Source organism: Rhinatrema bivittatum, chromosome 17, assembly GCF_901001135.1.
Source record: "Rhinatrema bivittatum chromosome 17, aRhiBiv1.1, whole genome shotgun sequence".
In the NCBI taxonomy this organism is placed as follows: domain Eukaryota; kingdom Metazoa; phylum Chordata; class Amphibia; order Gymnophiona; family Rhinatrematidae; genus Rhinatrema; species Rhinatrema bivittatum.
Window position 1 is genome coordinate 17845701 of NC_042631.1, and position 21235 is coordinate 17866935.

General features: G+C 45.5%; 1 protein-coding gene across 1 annotated transcript; it reads right to left on the reverse strand.

The window, feature by feature from the left end:
* Positions 1–4: 4 nt before the first annotated feature.
* Positions 5–20907, reverse strand: LOC115079329 (43 kDa receptor-associated protein of the synapse-like). The gene is given in 9 exon segments (XM_029582795.1): positions 5–734; positions 1676–1875; positions 2543–2596; positions 3719–3841; positions 6359–6478; positions 14429–14449; positions 14452–14589; positions 16247–16585; positions 19803–20907. Coding segments are annotated over 9 exon segments (1281 nt in total). The 5' UTR covers positions 20016–20907; the 3' UTR covers positions 5–661.
* Between the last annotated feature and the right edge of the window lie 328 nt (positions 20908–21235).

The window sequence follows — 21235 nt, forward strand, 5'->3', positions numbered from 1 at the left end:
CGAGTAAGTGAAATCATGGCATTATTTCGAAACTTTATAGAGTAGAGGTACTAACCGTGTACATGAGGATGTAGGATCACATAAAAGACTGTGAGATGCCACAGAATACAGGAATCGGCTTGCTCAGAGTGCTTGCGGTACACCCCGGGAATGTGCTGTTTCTAGAGCCATGCGAAGGAGAGCAGACACACTGCACCTCCTTCAATGCACCAGGGCCATCTCCCAAAACAATGCAGACACTTTTTGTCCCAGTTTCTTCATCTTGTAATGACTGCCGTGGAAATATCTTGTTGGGGACATGTTTAATAAAATGCAATATAAAAAGAAAGGGATTTGGGGAGATACAACACAGTGATTACTGGCTTTCTGTAGTATGGTAATCAAGCAGAGGGGGTATCAGGCTTTTGACTGGCAGCCAAGACCACCTGCATCAGAAAACTGGTGTGATGTTTGCAGTGAAGAACATGCGGGACCACCTACTCCTGCGTGGGTAGGGCTCCCCTTCCAATAGCACCTGGGGCTTTCCAATCCATGCTAGGACTGACCCTTCCATCCACATCTGCCTCTCCTAGACACATCCTGCACGCTGCCGACTGCTGACCGCATCATCCCGAGTCAGAAACTTTGCTGTCTCGCCAGAAGGGGCCTTGTAGCCTGGCAGTCACACAAAGCCTGGTTTCACAGAGGAGCGGCGGCAGTTTGGACAGCCGCGTGTCCCATTGGTCTGGAGGCACCTGCAAGAGAAAACATGCAACTGGTTGCTTGACTTCCTGGGCTAGATCTATTCAATGTGTAAAAAAAGAAAGTTGCTCGCCCACAAGAACTCAGTCTTCAAGGCAGTACAGAACGCCCTCTTTGCTAGGTCATGAGGGACAATACAAGAAATATAACTCTCCCATGATATGGAGAGGAGCCAAACCTTCAGGACAAGAGGGTGAGTATTGCATTCTCTGGGAAGGGAAGAGAAAGGATACTCGTTATCAGGCATAAAAAGGGCAATCTCATTGTCTAGGAGCAGAGGGAGCTGACTGATTATCTGCAGGTTGAGAAGAGGTGAGGCAGCAGTATCATTGTCTGTGGTTCAAGAAGCAGTGGTTACTGCCTGGGGACTGGTGTGCAGTCTCACTGGCAGAGGAGAAGGAGCAAGTTCATTTAAGAGGAGTCTGACTTTCAGGAAGAAAAAGGGGCAGTTACATGATTTGGGGTTTGACGGAGCAGAGGAGAAAAATGAGCAGTCTCGTTATCTGAGGAGTCTCATTGTCAGAGTTGGAGATGCTGCAGTCCCATCCTAAGAAAATGACCAGCCTCATCCAGAGAGAAGGGGCAGGCTTATTTTTAAGTGGAAGAAGCTGCAATCTCAACGACAGAAGAAGCAGTGTTCTCATTGTCGGAGGAGAAGGAGAAATTTGAATGTCAGGCTACAAAGGATCTGTCTGCCTATGATCTGAAGGGCCAAGCTTAGTGACCATGAAGGCGGGTTGCGTTTCTGGAGAGGCAGTCTCATCCTCAACTCGCTGTTAAGAGATGAAGGGTGGTCTCACTGTCAAAGCAAATGGAGTAGACTCATGGCCAGGAGTTTAATGGGCAGTCTCACTGTCAGGAGGAAAGAGGGCATAGTCTCTTGCCGAAGGGGGTGGGGGGAAGAGGAGAAATTTCTTTGGGGGGGGCCACATACTTTAGATGGAAGAAGTGAGAGCAGGGCAGAGCCTGCAGCTGGTTGTTCTTCTCCCCGATGGATTCACCACACATCCCGCAGTATAACTCCATCTCTTCCACGCACTCGTGAAAGCGCACAACATGCGAGCGGAGCTCTTTCTGCTGCTCTTTGGTGCGATAGATGCCCTCGCTCAGAGAGTGAATCTTCAACATGCTGAGCTGGGGGAGAGAGGGCAGGGTGGAGGCGGGGGCAGGTGTAGGGAAGATGGAGAAAGAGGAAGAGCAGGAGAGGAAGAGGGAGAGAACAAAGGGAAATGGATAAAATAAATACAGGGAGAAAGGGAGGAAGATAAGGAGAGGAGAATAAAGGAATGAAGAGCAATGGTCATAGGGAAAGGGTAGGCGAAGAGTTCCATATTACACTCTTCTGCAAACCCCTTCCTGGGTACATCCACGCATGGGACTGCACATGTGCAATGGTGCGTAGCTACTTATTCCAGAAAAGAGCACAATATCCAGGTACACAGCTCCCCATCTCTCTGGACATAGAGAATTTATTTCCTGAGCCCTCCCTCCTTTCTCACTTCCACGGTAATGGTGGCATGAAGTGCACATGGGAACCAGCAGAACTTGTAAACTGTCTGTAGATCTGAAACCAGAGCCCCTTCACCCTGCTCTATTCCCCTTAGCACATATTTTAGTTAAGAAAAAAAAGAGAGAGATTTTAGTGTTCTGCATCTTTATACTTTTGAATTTTACAGAATCCTTATTTTGAATTCGGTTCTCTTTGCCTGTTGTCCGGTATTGACTGAATGATGGCAGAAGCCCTCAGAGACAATTAAAATGAAGTGAGAGTATGAATCAGATGAACGCTGTTCGTCCTTACCTTGTTCCCGACACCTTCTGCCAGATCCTGTGCCTTCTGCACCATACAGAGAGCCTAGGAAGAGGTGGCTAGAACAAGTTACGGAGGCAGAGATGCACAGAGGAGCATGCACATAGCATTACTCTGGAGTCTTCCTCCCTCTTAGTTACTTTATTCAGACATTTCCACAAAGTAGAATGAAAAAGAGGAGAAGACGACAATGGGAACTACATAACATTAATCCAACAGTAAGCGAATGATAAGAGTATTGCTGGAGATATAGTAGAAAATGAATAGAAAATGAAGACATGAGTTCAAAAGACTGAGGTCTCTGCTGAGATCCTACAGTTTGAAATCACAAAACATGCTAACAAGTCACCCCATCTTTCTGGGGAAGATCCAGGTAGTTTACTCTTCTTTAATAGGAAAATGGTTCATCCTGCAAGTTGCTATTGCCTATAGGAAGGCCTTTTGTACTACTGTTTACTGTTTGTACCACTATTTACTGTTGTACCACTATTTTGGTTGAAGGGAAGGCTTTTTATCCAGTAGTCAATGGAAAGTGGTTTATTATTATTACTATTTATATTCCACTTTTTGGCATTTCAAAGTAATTAGATTCAGGTACTGAAGATATTCACTTACCCCCAGAGAGTTTACAATCTAAGGGCTTGATTTTAAAAAGTGTTTAACTTGAATAAAACCAGGTTTACTCGAGTTAAGTGGGCTTTTGAAAATTGCTGCAACATACGCCATTGAATTGTCCGTAGGATTTACTCTCATAAGTGCACTTTACTTGAGTAAATGGCTTTTGAAAATCTCTACAAAGTGTGTTAAATTTATGCATGCAACCACTTTGAAATTCCCTCCTAAGTTTGCGCTCTTTCAGGTGCACGGTGAGTGCTGCTGGTCAATCCGAGACCTCTAGCGGTGGGAGGGAATGAGAAGCCCCGCCGAGGAAAGAACGGCACAGAAGGAATGCATTCTCTGCTCCGCCATAGAATAGGCTCAGAATCCCACTGTCCGCCACTGCATAAAAGGTTTAACAACCTCGTTAATGTGCAGTTTTTGGTTGCCCTGAGAACCGAACCTGTTTGCAGCCCTGGAGGACTGGAGCTGAAATAAGGAAGAACAAGCTCCACTACTGATCAGAGCTTCAACCCATCCTCCCCCTCCTCATCTCTTGGCAGGCCTCACCTTGTCTGGTTCCTTCTGGCTCAGCCAGCACTTGGCCATGCCTAGCAGTACCTGGATCTGTCCCAGGCGGTTTCCGATCTCTGTCATGATGCTCATGGAAGAGTCATAGCGCGGAAACGCTCTCTGCAGTGAGAAAGAGAGAAAAGGGGGTCAGAGCCGTCTGCCTCTTCAGGCGGCCTGCAGGGAACAGGAAATGAGGGGCAGAAGAAAGGCAATTATTTCCATTATTTTCTGCTCTGGTGTGTCCATGCCAGCCTCACCCCCTCCACTCCTGTGTCAACAGGCAGCATGCAGGGAGAAACAGGAGGGGAGGGGCTACAGCAGCTCAACCTGTAACTCTCTGGGGATTCAGCTGAGTGGGAGAGGAGGTGGGAGACACTAGGGAGCACAAGCCATGGAACTATAGGCTATTTATGGAGAGTGTTTATGTCAGGGGAGGGGGAGAGTGCTGGGGTCATTCCTGGAGAGGAGAAGGAAGGGGAGAGATGGGGAAAGAGAGAGAGAGAGACAGATAGGCAGTATGTCTGATTGGATTGCTGGAGGGATGGTGAAAGAGAGAAAGCCTGCTATTATTTTCTTACCCCACTCCCCCCGACTGATCAATATTAATCTGAGGGTGACCACAACTCAAAAGTTCCCAGGGAGGCACATAAGCCACAATGCCGCAAGGGACATAACACATCACAAGAACCAAGCAATGTCACAAATCATTCCACGTGACGGGATTCGTGACATCATGCTAAACAATGATGCAGGGTAATCATGCAGCAGCTCAAAGAAGTTTAAAATGATGACTTGGTAGATTTATGTTTCCACTGCTGCACATTATGCAGAGAGTACAGCATTCCTTCAAGATGTAACCTAGGGCCTGATTTCCTAAGGCTTTCCTCCCATTCTGTGTCTACAGGAAAAATGCTTAGTTAATGAGGCCTTTAGGTTGTAAACCCTCTGGGGACAGCAGGAAAATACCTGCGGTACCTGAATGTAATCCACTCTGAAGTGGCTGAAAGGTGGGATATAAATCAAATAAATAAAAACATTAATCAACCAATTAATGACATAATTACACCCCATAAGCCCTCATCCTGAGATTCATTCACACTCCGTAATGCCAGGCATAGGCACGATCCAGCCTCTGGAAATACATGGATTGACTATTAAGCACTTTAATTAAAGAAGAGTTTTTGGCCAGATCCTGGGTAGCCTTCCCCTTCCAGCAGGGTGCCACCTTGTCAAATGACTCTAGATCACCTGGTCCCCTTCCATTTAATGAAAACAAATACTCAGCACCCATATTTCTATTCCACCTGTGAATTATGCTGCCTTAGTAAAGACCTATTCCTCTGTCATTATTTTGACTTATATCCTGTCTTATTGAACCCAACGGGAACACCCAAAGTGGCTTAATAAAATACAATAAAATACAACAACATAAATACAATTGACATACCACAGTAAATAAAATGTATAATCAAATATTAATAAACATTCAAAATGGTAAATACAGTTCATAAAACATTAATAACCCATTAAATCCTACTTCCATCTCTCACAGGGGACAAATTCACTTGTGGCACAATTAAACAAAACCATACTAATATAAGTTAATAACCAGTGATATATATTGAATTACAAGAGCATACAATTTTACTGCATATGAATGCAATACTTTCTTTTGACCCATCAAGTATACTAAAAATGGATATTTATTTGTTTAAGAGTGCATGTCTTTTGGTTATTTTGAATAACTCAGAGATCAGATTATCAGGAAGGAAAAATGTCCCTTGTCATTCTTACCCTAGACTACTGGGAAACCTCGGTAACAGCTGAGGAACTGCCCCTTCGGTATCAGAAAATATGGTTATTTTATATTAATTTTACTTCAGGTGACAAGAGAAGCTGTTTCCACTAGAGGCAAATATTTAGATTAGTGCTTTTCAACCTGATCCTCAAGGATCTCTCAGTCTGGTTTTTCAGGCTATCCACTCTGAATATGCATGAGATATATTTACATGCAAAAAAAAAAAAAGGCAAAGTATGCAAATGTATCTCGTACATATTCATTGTGGATAGCCTGAAAATCAGAATGGCTGAATGGTCCCTAAGAACTACTGATCTAGAGTCATGTAGCAAGGGTGGTATCTGACAGGTTTATGTTTGTCTCCAACTGCTAGAAGTGGAGCACAATTAGTGCCACGAGGATCAAGAAATAAAATATTATGCTTTGTACCCACTTACCCTGCGCTCTACATCCTGTGAGATCTCTTGATATTACATTCTCTGTATTGGAAGAGAGAATGCTAAGAGCATCCAATCAGGTATCTCCAGCAATTCATTAACGAATAGGAAAAGTCTGCTGCAGTCTGAGAGACAGACAGATGGCCATGGGGTGCAAGGACAGACAGCAAGAGCTAGCAGAGAGAGAGAGAGTGCTTGCTGTTTGCAGAAAGAGAGTGCTAGGATTAGGTGGAAAAGAGTTCAATGTGCATGTGCAGTTATTATATTCCTTGAAGTATTACAGGTTTGACATTGCAGGGGGGGGTCATTTCCTGCTTTGATGTGAGGTTGTCCCCTTACTGCCATGAGACAGACCTCGCTTGCATGCGGGGCATCATACACAAGCGTCTCTCCCTTGCTCACCAGACAGCTATGTATTTCTACCTCAGCATCATTGTGGCTCCGGTGGATGTCCGCAAAGCAGAGGAGACAGACAGCCTGGAGCGGTCGGTCGCCATGCTGCAAGGCAATCTTCATCGACTCCTGTAATTAAATGCCAAAATTCAAAATAAGAGAGCTCATAAGTTACCCCGACCTGTAGGGCTGAGGATGTGATGAGTGTGTCTGTGTGAAGGTGCCAGACTGAATGTTTGTGCATCTGTGGGCAACTTATCAAAGTGTGATCTGATATTTACTTTCATTTCATTTTATTTTAGTTTTATTTTACCACCTTTCCAAAACTTCATCAAAATGGTTTACAATTAAAAATATAAATATACTAATAATTTTTTATTTATATTCCTCCTTTTGTGACACTTCAAAGTGGACTACATTCAGGTACTATAGGTTTACATAACATACAGTAGCATAAAATCACAAAATTACATTAAGCATAAACACAAAATCATAAATACAATAAAACTTTCATTAACTATAATTAAGATCCTCAATAATATAGGGGTAACCTGCATGGCGTGCAGTTACAACCCTAAACAGAAAGCATGGGGGTAACCACAGAGTGGCAGTTACTACCCTTAACAGAAGGCTTGGGGTAACTGGCACGGAGTGGAGGTTACTAGCATGGACAACTTTCTGGGCAGACTAGATGAACCATTTGGTCTTCATCTGCCATCATTACTATGATATACATCTTTAATATTTGATTTAGTTAATGTAGTTTGTATTTGTCTTTTATTATGTAGTTCTAATGTTTTATATTGCTGTAAACCTGTCTAGCATCTTGTTTGAATGGGTGTGTATAAATTGAAGAAATAAATAAGTTGAAATCCAGAAAGGCCTAAGCTCTGTGTACCTGTGAGCGTGTGTGCGTGTGTGTGTGTGTGTGTGTGTGTATGTGTGTGTAAAAGCAGGAGTGTGCATAAAGGTACAACTGCAAGCATGTGGGTACAAGACATTATGGAGACAAAATTCAAAAGGTAAACATTATAAAATAATAGTTTCCCCTCCCCACCCCCCCACATGCAGGTAAAAATGAGCAGGGTGAGGTCAGGGGAGGACAATCTCATTTTTAAACCATGGGGTGTGCTTTGCACTTGGCTTCAACGCAGATGCAATGTCTTGATTACAAAACTTCTTGTAAGGGTGCGCACTGCCGCATTTTCAAAGGGCAACTCCAGGATTTGAATATTACCACCTAGGAGTATGTAACAAGGCTGGCTGCTATGTCCTGGGGCAGGTAAATGTTTTAACAGTGCTAAGATGGCCTGGAAATATCTGGGGCAGTAACAAGGTAAATTGAGAGTAATTTGGAATAGTAAGGATCTGGGCCAGAAAGGCTTTGAGCATTAATAAGACAGATATCCCGGGGCAGCCACAAGACGGGGCTGAGGGTGGCCCAGGCTATTTGGTTGTTTTTGTCTAAGTTTAAGAAGTTGTCAGCATGGCTCATATGAGCTGCTAAGTAATCAGTGAGGAATATTTGTATCTCTTTATAGAGGTTGGAGGGTTGTGGAATTGGCAGCAGCTGCTCCACTGCTGTTCCTGTCACTCCCATTTTCAGCGCACTGCCCACTGCTTCTGCTCCAGCTAATTATTTCTGAATACTTCTGAGGTTTTACTGCAGAAAAATTCCAAGCAGACACGCAATAACACCCTCACAGATACACTCAGAGAGACACACACACAATACAATCACACCCTCACAGACACAATTAGAGAGAGAGACACACACACACACATAATACACACACACACACACAATACAATCACAATCTCATAGATACTCTGACACACACACACACTAATACAATCATACCCTCATAGATACACTGAGACATACACACACTACTAGAGTCACACCCTCATAGATATACTCACACAATGCACACACACTAATACAAATACACCCTCATAGATACACTCAGAGAGACACACATACACACTAATGCACTTATACTCTCAGAGATACACAGAGAAGACACTCACTAATACACACACATACTAATACAATCATACACTCAAACACTTGCCTACACTACTATATCACATCAGCTTCTGCTTAGCGAGCAGGAGGAAGGTCTGCGTCACTCCAGAAATCACCGTCTTGTTCCTGCACCTAATCTTCCACTTTCTGCCATGTCTGGCAGTCCATCTTTTACTGATGCCTGTTCTACTGGGACAGTGAAAAGATTCTGCTCCCTGTAAGCGCTGCAGCTTTTGTTTGAGTTATCCAGGAAGGCTCTTCCAGGTTTAAGGTCATTTGACAGTCTTAGCAGGGTCTAAATTACATTATTTGCATCGGACCTTTGCTCCAGTTGATTTCAGTTTCAGGCCTCTGATTATTTTGAAGCTAGCGAGCCAGCTGAATTTTTTCCTTCTCCGAAGTTAATAAGTTAGAAATATCAACTAAGTGCGATTGGTTTCCCCTTTGGGGGTGTTGAAAAAAGTCTCAGTTAACACGGAGAGTTTGTTTCATTTGCTACAAGGGTCTCTGCTGAGGAAGCCGTCTCGGTGAAACAAGGTCCTTGTTGGGGTTCTACCAGCTGACCCTGGACTTTAAATTCCAACATTTGGTGGCGTTGTCTTTGAAGCTAGCTCATTATCTTCAAGAACCAATTTTTTAAAAATTTTTGTTAGGCAGTGCCATATGAGAGCTTGACAATGTCAGCACATAAGATGCTTTGCTAGTCGTTAGGTTAAAACATTTTTTTTGGGGGGGGGGGGGGGGGGGGGAGTAATGCATGCAGCTTTTACCGAATGCTGTAATCTAATATGTTGAAGCTTTTCAATACAGCAACGTCCGTTATCAATTGGAATATGTGAATTGTGTGCCTATGTGCATTTGAGGTAATTGAATGATTGAGCACCTTGGCATGGATATCTAATTAGTTGTGTGTCTTGTTTGGTCTACACACTTCTATACATTGTTGCCAGTTAAGAAACAATTGTGCCACATTTGAAATAGCAACATTGTTCTCGTTCATTCTGCAAACAGCAACATTGTATTTCTCCAGGTTCGTAGTCTTTACCAGCACATACAAGCCAGTACAGAACGGTGCGCTCGACCAAGCGCACCGTTAGCCCCTGTTTGGATGCGTGTTTTTGATGCGCTATTATTACCCCTTATACAGTATGGGGTAATAATGCATGGAAAACGCGCGACCAACCCCCCTGAAACTAATAGCACTCATCACAATCAAATGCATCTGAAATTAACTCCTGCCAAAGGCAGAAAAGTAGAAAAAAAAACTGCTTTTCTCTACACCCTCCGACTTAATATCATAGCGATATTAAGTCGGAGGCCCCAAAAATAAAAAAAAAATAAAAACCTTCTTTAAAACAAAAATAAAAATCTACCCGTGGCCCGCGGGTTGGAAAACGGACGCTCAATTTTGCCGGCGTCCATTTTCCGAAAACATGGCTGTCAGCCGCCGCTTCCACCAATAAGGAGGCGCTAGGGATGCGCTAGTGTCCCTAGCGCCTCCTTATTAGCGTGGGCCCTAATTTTTATACTGAATCGTGCGCCCAGGAGAGGTGCCTGAGCGCACGTTGGGGAGAGCGGACGCTCGCCTCAGAGCGCCGGCTCTCCCGCGCAGTTTACTGTATGGGCCTGATTGTATTTAATGGATAGAGCTGGAACTATTATTGCTCTACACATTTAAGTGTTTTCTAGTGAATGTCAAAACATATTTTTGTCAAGTTACAGTGTGCCCCTGGTTCACTATTTCTTGTCTGTATAAGTTTTTTGTCTGATGCATGTATGTATATTAAACAATTTTGGTATGTACAATTTGGAGTCTGTTATTTTTAATTAAGATAGTAATAAAGGTTTTTTTCAACAATTTTTTTATACATATATCACACCCTGTCCTATCAGTTGGGGTTTGTTTTGGTGTACATATACATATATTATATAGATAGATAGACACACACACACTGATACAATCATACACTCAAACACTTGCCTACACTACTATATCACATCAGCTTCTGCTTAGCGAGCAGGAGGAAGGTCTGTGTCGCTCCAGAAATCACCATCTTGTTCCTGCACCCAATCTTCCACTTTCTGTCGTTCCTGCACCTAATCTTCCACTTTCTTTTTAGCTTTTACCTCTTTGATTTCTCCCTTTGCCCCAAGTCTAAGGTGTCTTGTCAGATGCACTCTTATCCTTCCCAGCTGGTTAGGTTTCCTACCCAACCTCTTTTTTTTTTTTGGTATTTTCTTTTTACGAATGGGATCAGTACTTAACCCACTTCTGTTGGCATTGCCAGGCCCTGTTACATTTTCAATGCATGGCGTTCGTACGTAACCTGAAACTGCAAATCCTCCCTCCAACCCGCCACCGCTCTACAAACATGCGTGACTTGCGGTCGCCCTGAGATTTGGCGGGGAGGAGAGTGCATGCACCAACCTCCTCTTTGCCCCTTCCCTCCTCCGGGGATGACCCCAGCTCTCTCCCCATCCTTGGCAGGATCCGTGTCAGGGTGGGTGTGAGGATATTAAGTGCCCTTGGTGAATCTTTAACCTTGTGGCCCCCAGCCACACCCCGGCACAGTGATTCCTGCTGCTGCCGGCCCCGCTGGAACAGCGCCTCCCTCCTTCGGCAAGAGTGGCTCCTGCACAGCCTCTTCCCTCTTTCTCAGCATTCGTCCTTCTTCCTCCATCCACTTCCCCAGTGCCCATCCTCCCTCTCCCCCTTCTCCAGCATCTGGCACCAGGGCCTCCCCTCCCTCCCTCCCTTTACCACCGCTCTGTACCAGCACCAGGAGAATGCTCAATCACGGGCCGGCACTTTCTGCTTCTGATTTTATGATGCACGAGATCAGCAGCAGGAAATGCTGGCTCCTGAGTTTCAAACATTCTCACGGTGCCGGTTCAGTCCCAGATTAGCGCACTCGAGCACCCCCTCCGAGACGTGCAGTGGTGGCTGCGAGCTGGGAGGGGATGCAAAATCTGCAGAAGTTGTGAATGGAGGTGGGTCCTGCCAAATCCCAGCCCCAGTTCTGACTGAGCTAAAAGCCCAGTGGAGCAAGGACAAACTGTCAGGTCCAAACGTCCCTCCCCCACCGCCACCCAGATAACACCAAAAGGGATATTACTGGGCCCTTGTGCATGAAGTGAGAACCAAACCTTAGTGGGGGCTGAGAGAAAGCAGAAACAGCAAACGAGGTCTTTGCTTCGGTCCTTCTGGTGAGCACTTGAAGAAGGGCACCCAGCAGGGGGTGCTACAGCCACGGTGGGGGAGGGGGGGGTTATAATGCATCAATGCTGCAGAAAGGACTGGACTGGGCAAAAAACAAAAAAATACCTGTAAGGCAACAGGGAGCAGCTGAAATGTCTCCAGAGGTGCTACAGGAAATGAGTGAAATGGTGGCCTGACCAACATCAGGAGCAGAGCTGCCCAAACCTGGGCTGGGGAGCTGACATCTCCTCCACATGTGCAAACATCTCCTCTTACACAGTTTGGATCCTTTTCTCCCCCTCTCACCTGTCTCTCCTAATTCATTCTCCGGATCAGAGCTTCCCAAACCCCATAGCCCAACAGGAGAGACGGGTGAGAGGCGTAGAAAAGGACCCAAATTGTATAAGAGGAGATGTTTGCACACGTGGAGGGGACGTCAGCAAGACTCAGGATGGGTTCAGGTACAACAGGTCCGGCCCGATCAATCAGGCAGTTTTGTTGGAGAATATTAGCAGCAAACTTGATATGGGAAATCCGAGTTACAGTTTATCTGGGTTTTGATAAAAAAAAAAATGTGGTCCCATACTCTATAAAAAAAAAAAAAGCAATTTTGTGTTTTTGTTTTAATTATAGAGAATGGTGTTCAAGGACATTTGAGAGTGAGTAAGGACCCGGTTAAGGGGAGAAGCACTGGCAGGGAACAAGAGGTGCCACATACTCAGCTGGAATGAGGCATGACAAGTGGTGCCAAAGGGCTCTGTGCTTGAACAGAGGAGAGTCGGTTTAGTTTAAGAGGATGTGGGGCAAATATTTGATGAGGAGCAAGAGTCTAAACTTGTTCTAATTGTTATGTTGGATGTGCAGGATGGTATTTTTTATTGTAACATGCTTTGATATTTTTAGTTTATAGGTGTGACATGCAATATAAAGAAATACAGACCTACATTTCCTTTAAAATTGAGATTCCAGATGTAAGCGGGTGGCCCTAGTTTCCAGGAGCTGGCTGGGGTACACAGATGGGCTAGGCCTGGGGTTTGTCAGTTGTTGAGAATGGAATTGCTTTCACTCCCCTATCATTTCTTGAAAATACTTGGCCAGTTTTTCATGCCTGGATCAAGTTACTCCTAGAGGACAGGGCTTACAACGTGGGCCTCCACAAGCACCGACAGTACGGGCTCGGAAGGAAGCAGGGATTTAGGTCATTATGAGGCAGAGAGGTGGGGGGATTATTGCTTTACTTTCAAAACAGGAGCCATATACAGGACGGTCCCATTATGCAGATGTACAGAGATTAGAAATGTTTAGGGATGCAGGAAACAAAAGGCAATAGACAGGAGGAAGCTGAAGAGCACTGGAGACAGTGTTGGGAGGGAGAGCAGAAAGGAGGAGAAGTCAAGGGCAAAGCAGCAGGCTTGGAGAAGAGGGAGACGGTGACAAGAGTGAAGGCAGGGGCACGACGGTGGTAGAAGGGAGATGGAACAGGAGAGAAAGACAATCAGCAAGGGCTCGGTAAACCACCTTTTCAACCAGTAATGGACATAAGTTTCTGATCTGCAAGGTGCTCGGTCTTCTCTACCAACCCGAAATAATTCATGGTGTCACTGCATGGACTCTGATGCACTGTTTCACATGAACTTAGGCTGTTCATGTGAAAACAGGAAGATTATTTTTCCTGCCAATTTTTTTTTAATTTTTTAATTTTTTATGAAAGTTACAGATAAATAGGATGTTTAGCTGGACTGCAGTCAAAGCAATTGCTTCACAAGCTTAACTGCAGAAGGTTTGAGATTTCCACTAATGTTTAAAAGAATTAAAATAATCAGTGGTTAATAAGTAATCAGAATAAACCACTCTGGAAAGCATTTGCTGGCAGTCAATGTACGACCTGTGTTAAAAGACCTCAGCGCATAGCTCAGACAGGCATCTGGGATTACATATGGAGCCCATGGCACAGTGTGACCAGGTGCTCCCATATATTTTGGGGTCATGCCTAATAATAGGGTATGCCTTCCTTGTGAGACCCTAACGTGTTTTATAGAAGTCTCAGGAGCAGTGGTTTCCAAACTTGAGCTATATCTGCTTGCTGATCCCCCTTTGCCTGTGTAATACCAAGATAGGGTTACGTATACATAAACCCCCAAAGAGAACGTCATGGCTGTATGAGTTTCCGCATTATGAAATAGAACCATAGACTATGACGGTAGATTAGGATTGTAAAGCTCATCTAGTCTGCCAATTTGCTTCCTGGTTTCAGAGGTCAGCTTATCTCTGCTTTACCTTCGTGTCTATATAAGTTGGAATCGGTTTTGCTCGCAACACCTCATTCTGAAAGCTACAGAAATGGGCAGGCAAACCCATCACTTGTTCAGAAAGATGGGGGGAAAAGAATTTCACAAAAAAGATGTGTCTCCAGGCATAGACTGGTCCCGGCCGGTTCAGATGAGTCTTACAAACATTTCTGGAGCTTTTCGAAGAGAGCCTCCGAAAGCAAAAACAGTAACCGAATTGGAGAAAGCCTGCAATCAGCAGAGAGGATCCCTACGTACGTAGAAGCATCTCCCTCTGTTGTTCTTGCATGTCAGCTTCACCTGATTGTTTCCTGCATGGGTGAGACAGTGGATCAATCTCCTCTGAGTGCAGTATCTCTGGTCACCCTGGATCTCTCTTCCTTCCCCACCCCTGTACTTACTTTCGCCAGTGGCACAGAACATAGACAGGTATGCCCTGACCCTGAGCACCTTATCTACTTTTCTTACCCAGTAGTACTGGATTTCTGCACCCCTCTCCCCCAACGCACACACACACACACACACACACACACACACACACACACACACACTCCATCCAGTACCTCACAGCATTCCATTGCATCTGTCCAGTCGCCCCCAGCTTCCGGTATGCCACCGCCATGTGGTATTGGCTCATCGCTCGATACTTGAGGCTCCATCCCTTCCCGTAATCATTCACCAACTCGGCTGCCTTACATGGGAAGAACAAGGCCTTCTCGTAATCCTGTGGGGCAGATGGACAGAGAAAGTACTAGATCTCCATTAGAGGGATCTGCTGCTTCAATTTTGAATGGCAGGGGCTGATTCGATCGTGCACTTTATCTCCCTTTAGATTATTCAGCAAAAAAAAAAAAAAAAGGGTAAAAAAATGCCCAATGCTGTGCAGCCCAGAGCCGCACAGAGTGGCCATGCCATGACCTCCACAAAGAAAATTCTCATACAGTTGGATTCAGCTGCATAATGGCATACGGGTAATGTGATCCCCGAGTTAATTGCATCGTCAGAGCCCACACTAGAGTGAAATGTCTGCACGTGACACGTTGCATTGGATACATCCCCTAGCATCTCGCATCCTGGACCAGGTTATGCAAATCATCCAGAACAAAGTAACGTCCCACAGTTCTCTGCTATCCTATCTCATCGCCAACTCCTCAAAGTCTCTCCAGAATCTGAGAAGTTTTCAGATAAGTTTACTCTCGCTCAGACACGGAGAAGCCTACATTCACCAACTATTTTCCTTGTGGAGCGCCACAGTTGCCTTTCCCCCGTGTGATCTGTGGGTTTGCGGTGTTAGCTCATAATCCCCTCTTTGCCTTTCTTTTCCTCCTAATTTAGGGCCTGATTTACTAGGCTTCATTCCCAGAGACACAGAAGGGAAGGAAGGTCTCGGTAAATCAGGCCCTTAGCGGCACTGGATAAACTGGCTTTGTCTACGGCCCTTTTGTCCTGTTGTTAAGGAAGTCAGAACTGGAAACCCTGAGACAACTCCGCACCTACTGCTTTTATCAGCCACTTCTAGCAGCCTTCTCGTCCCTCTTCTAATTTTCTCCCATTCCTCTTAGAAATATAGAATACATGAGAGACAGAAAAAGACCACTAGGGCCATCTACTCTGCCCATTTTATTACGCACTGCAATATTGCAAATGCTACTTGATCTTAGGCTTTACCTTGCTTCCTCATCACTAAGTATCCTTTATACTTGTCTTCTGTCATTCCTTCGGTGTTTGCTACTGTGTCCTTTCTTCATAGCCATCTTCATCCCTTTTTTACTTTCATATCATTCCTCCAGTGCATCGCTCCTCCCTCATTACCTCCCTGCCCTTCCTCCAGTGCATCGCTCCTCCCTCATTACCTCCCTGTCCTTCTTCCAGTGCATCGCTCCTCCCTCATTACCTCCCTGTTCTTCCTCCAGTGCATCGCTCCTCCCTCATTACCTCCCTGTCCTTCCTCCAGTGCATCGCTCCTCCCTCATTACCTCCCTGCCCATCCTTCAATGCATCACTCCTCATTACCTCTCTGTCCTTTCTCCAGTGCATCGCTCCTCCCTCATTACCTCCCTGCCCTTCCTCCAGTGCATTGCTCCTCCCTCATTGCCTCCCTGCCCTTCCTCCAGTGCATTGCTCCTCCCTCATTGCCTCCCTGCCCTTCCTCCAGTTCATCGCTCCTCCCTCATTACCTCTCTGCCTTTCCTACAGTGTGTTGCTCCACCCTTCATTGCTCTCCCTCCTGTAGATTTGCATAGGCTACCTCCATTGTATGCATATCTCTCTCATGCATATTCATGGCCAAAGAGAACTCAGGTACCAGCTAGAAAAACACTGCTGTAGCTTATGGCACCTCCCTCCTCCCCTCCTCCCAGCAAGTCACTCCTCCCCGTTACCTTTAGCTGAGAGTAGAAGCCTCCCAGGCTGCAGCACACACGGCACTCTAGCATCTTGTCGTCGTTATTATGAGCATATCGCAGAGCCTTCTCAAAGCACTCTAGAGCCTTCTGGAAGTTGCTGAGGCCCAGGTAGGCATTGCCCATGCTGAGACACACCTGTCCATTCAGCTGCAGACTGACTGTGGTCCCCTGCATATTGAGGCATGTCTTGCAGTAAGAGATGGTTTTCTGGAATTCACACAGTTTCTCATTGCTGCGGGCCAGGTTCAAGTAACTCTCTGTCAGGTAATCTGGATCCTCCATTTCCCGCGCTGTATCAATCTGGATCACTGCAAACTTGTAGGACACGAGATTGTTCATGCACATAGATTTAGTTAGCAACCACCTAGAACATTTTTGCCTTGGAAAAATAAAATTGTTCTGTTGTCCACTGCTGGTGTGTGAGCTGGGCAGAGGTTGCATTGCTGGCATGAACCAGGTTAAAGATTGTCTCTCTGTGCACCTGTACTGAGGATCGGGCAGTTCCCTCTCCCCCACATACCCTTCTGTGATATCATTACCGAGGGGGGTACAATGAAAAACAGAGTCAACCCTTCAATCAGCCATTTCCAGCTAAGTGGAGTTTTTGGCTGCCAGAAAGTATGGCTGTACTTTCATAACAGGTGCACTTTGGACCAAAAAGAAAAGCAGCGTTCCAGGTGGTACATTTGAAAGCAATGCGTGCGAATTTTGAAAACGTACGCATGGAGCAGGTATGCCACTACCGTGTCGCACCTACTTTACATGATCATTACTATGTTAGTTAACACTGTGTCGCTTTTATCAAGCCTGTACTTAAGGACAAAGTACGTGGATACCTTTAGTTCGGGCTGGCTGGAAAGCACGCCCCCTGCATTGCGGGTAAGGGACACCCTAGGAAAAATAATGTAACCTTGAATGTCTACGACTGATGTGGCCAATATGGCCACATTGTGCCCCTGTTTCCAGACCATGACATCGGCTCCTCTGCGCAATCTTCCTAGGCTAAGTCACTTCCGATGACTGGAATGGAGGCGCCACTTATGAAATTCTGTGTTATCCACAACTTCCGTGCTCAAGTCACAGTTTATTATGGGATAATTAAAGATTTCAGTGTAGCGCCGTTCCTTGCAGCAGGCTACGAGCATGCTTTGCTATGGCTGGACCAAGTGGTCTTTTTCTAAATGTGAATGTAACGGCAGAAAAAGACCATACAGCCTATCTATACTGCCCATCCACCTATTTAATTAGTGGAGCTCCCCTGAATTTATCCCATGCTTTTTTGAATTCAGATATCATTTTTGCCTCCACCATTTCCTTGCATCCACTACCATCTCTGTAAAGAAATAATTTCCTAAGCTTACTCCCACGCTAACCCTTTTCACCTTCATCCCATGACCCCCCTTCCTTTCCTTTGAAAGAGGCTTGCCTTCTGTGCATGGAAATGTGGAGGTATTTCAATGTTTCTATCATGTCTATTATCTTTGCACTAGGAATCAGGGGAAAATGCTTTACATCTGCGGAGTGGATTCCTAGCAGACAAGCTGCTTGTTATTAGTCACTTACAACCCCATGAGATATTTTATAAGGGACAGGCCCCGGCTCAGGTCTTCCTCGCTGCAAGCTGGCCATGGGTGGAGGAGATGCTGTGGAGGTTCCAGTCATCATGCACCAGTCAAATCTAGGGCCCATCATTACAGGGTTTCTGAGAGAGCCCCTGGTGCGTGGCCCCCAGCCACGGTCTGCTGTTGTAATGACTGGGCTAGCTGATTTGAGAGGGGCTATAGCATAGGGGAAAGCCCCAGGTGGCAGCAAATAAAGGCTGGAGCTGTCAGACCCCAGACCCCATTATGATTGAGTTGGAAAAGGAGGAAACTGCTATCCTCACTTCACCCCCCCAATAAAAAGATTTTCTAGAGCGTCATGGAGCTGATAGGAAGATAACCTTATTTAGGCCGACTGAGCTCCGTTTTTAATGAAAAGATTTCACGTAAAGTCCCAGAGGTTTAGCCCTCCTTACGTAAGTGGCACCAGGCAGCAGAGCACCTCCACATCTGAAAACACGGTCAGATTTCTTTTTTTTTTAACCTGGCAGCTTCCTCCTGCTCCTTGGAGTTTAATTGGAACCAAGGCTGGGATCTGACATCCTGAACCTTCATTCATAAAATACCCAGGGATTCCCCTCCCCTTACTCCAACATATCTAGTCTGATCATTGCAGTGGGTCATGTGGGCCAGGCATTAGGATTCCTTCCAGAAACTTCCACTACTGGGTCACTAGGTGTTCACCTTGAGTGATGACCATGACCCTATCCCCTCTACCCTACAAGATGCATCTGCTGCTTCCACAACATCCCTGCTCCAGGAGCAAAAGAGCCAAGTTGGGGACCACCGTGATTTTACTGTGCTTTGACAGGTCCTAATTTCATTTGGCATATTATATTTGAGGACAGCATTTTGCAGGTTTGCTTGCTATAACATGTACTTCCTTCTACAGTAATCCAACTCATTAGTCTGATCAAAAAAGCTCACTTCTTGTCCATGCCACAGCTAATAGTTACCACTAAAACCCTAATTTGGTGGGGTAGAAGGCTCCATTTGTTCAAAGAATCCTCTGTTCAGGAATACATACACAGCCTTTGTGGTAGTGCTGGTTGCAAAAACACACATAACTCTTCAAGTCTCCAGGATTTTGCTGAAATCCACCCTCACTTTTAGCTGAGGGTTCCAGATACTTTTGAACTCCGCAGCTATTTTAGCACCTCAATTTCCATTTAATGAGCTCGAATGCTCAGCAAAATCTATCCAAAATACATCAAACTTATCGCTGAAAGTGTTTGCAAGATTTGCATATGCTCACTCAAATGCCCTCAGGAAAGCATTGGACTGGACACAGTGTAAGGAAATGGGGATTCAGTCAGTACTAGACAACTGAGAAATGCAACAGTTGTAAACAATTGCAACGTGTGATGATACAAAAACATCCAGGGCATCCTTTGTTCATGGTGAAATACCCACCAAACATTCTTTCACCCATCCAAACTCCTTCCCTTCCCACAGGACCAAACCATCCCCAAGGAGAAGCCTTACACACTTGACCCATGTTCCCTCTGATCTCGTCCCCTTCCTCTTGGTTTGGTTGTTCATGTAAGTCCCTGCACCAGCAGGATGAAGACAACACTGTTAGAGGCAGTACACAGGGCCATAAGAACACGAGAAAAGTAAATCTGGGTAGGATCAAGGTCCATCAAGCCCAGCATCTTCTCTCTGACACTGGCTAGCCTCGGTCACAGGTACCCAGCAGATCCCAAAAAATATATCTATTTCTTGTTACTCAGTCCCAGGGATAGCACTAGCTTTTCCTATTTACCTGGATAATAATGTTTTATAGACTTTCCCTCTAAATCTCTTGTGTGTGTGTATATATATATATATATATATATTTTTTTTTTTTATTTTTTTTTTTTTAAATTATGCCCTGGCCATACAGTGTAGGTGGGAGTAATGGTATGTATTGAAATTCTGGAGCCTGTTACCTTCAGCATATCCTTGTATCTTCCCATCTCCGAGTGTGCAGTGATGAGACAGCCCAAGACCCGGAATCGGCCGGTAGGATGTGTGGTTTTTTCCAACACCTTCATCCAGATTTGGAGGGCTTTCTCCGTCTGGTTCGACTGATAAAGCTGAAGTCCCTTCTCAATCTGATGCTTAGTTTGGTCTTGACCCATCTCAGAACCAAAAAGACTCATAAGATCCTCCGCAGTGGAAGCCGCACTTGAACTCAGATCACAAAAAAAGGTATGAGAGAGAGGTCTCTAAAGTTAGAGGAGAAAGGGGTGTTTGGCCTGGGAAAAATCCATGGATGCCTGGCAGACGGGAGGTGAACAATAGCCGCGAAGTCCAGGTTCACAGAGCAGGGAAGGCTTCCAAACCCTTCAGCAAAACGTCTCGTCCGCAGCAAACGACATCACCAAGAGCGGAATTTAAATTGTATTTGACCGAAAAAAAAAAAAAAAAGAAATCCGAGCAAATGCAAAGGCGCTCCCCTCCCCTAAGAAACTGGAAAAGAGCCGAGAAGCCGAAGGGAAGGAAGCAAAACTGCTGGAACCCAGGCAGCCGCTCTGTCTGGGCCCCCTCCCTGCACCCCTGCACTGGTCACAGCTGTGCCCGTCAGTCGGGATCATGTAGCTGGGAAGGAATGCGAGTCTTAGCGACTCCCAAGGTCACAGGCAGCCAGAACCAAGTCCTGCCCCTTCCACATTACCATTCACAGCCCCTCAGCACCTTCTCATTTACATACAAGCTCCTCCAAGTGTATGGGTGTAGTGTCTATTCTCTCTCTCTCTGTATGTTCTCAGACCCTTGCATTAACACACACACACCACAGCAATCCATATACTAATATCACTCTGTCCTGGGCTTCTCTAATGACACACATGAAATCCATACATACTGTATATAAATATCCTCCTAGAAAATCAAAAGGAGAAGCCAAGAGTATTTCTGAGCAAGTACCAGCCCAAGGGAAGAGGCCCAGCAAGGCAGTGAGTGAAGCTAGTGGGAAGGAGAGAGGACAGGCAGGAACCAAGTGACAAGAAAATGGATTTACTTACTGTAAAGCAAATTTGCTTACCTGTAAATAGGGCTCTCCCTATCCAGGGCTTAAGGAGGAAGAGAAATTCTTCTCTAGCTCCGACAGCTGAAGGAGAGACAGCCTCTTCAGAAAGCCAGATCAGTTCGTCTTCACTAAGGGCAGGCTGTACCTGCTGTGCAGGACCTCTGCGCCGTGGCCCTTTATCCCTGCTGTAGCATCTGCCGGCTCCAAGGCGCTCCATTGACACTTCCCAAACGGTGCCGCCCGTAATGGACGGATGCAGCCTAGCCTGAAGAGCAGGACTCCTGAGCTGTTGTGCCAAAGATTCCCCAAAGTGTGCCAGCTCTGCCCATGAAGAGGAAGAGACTGCATTTT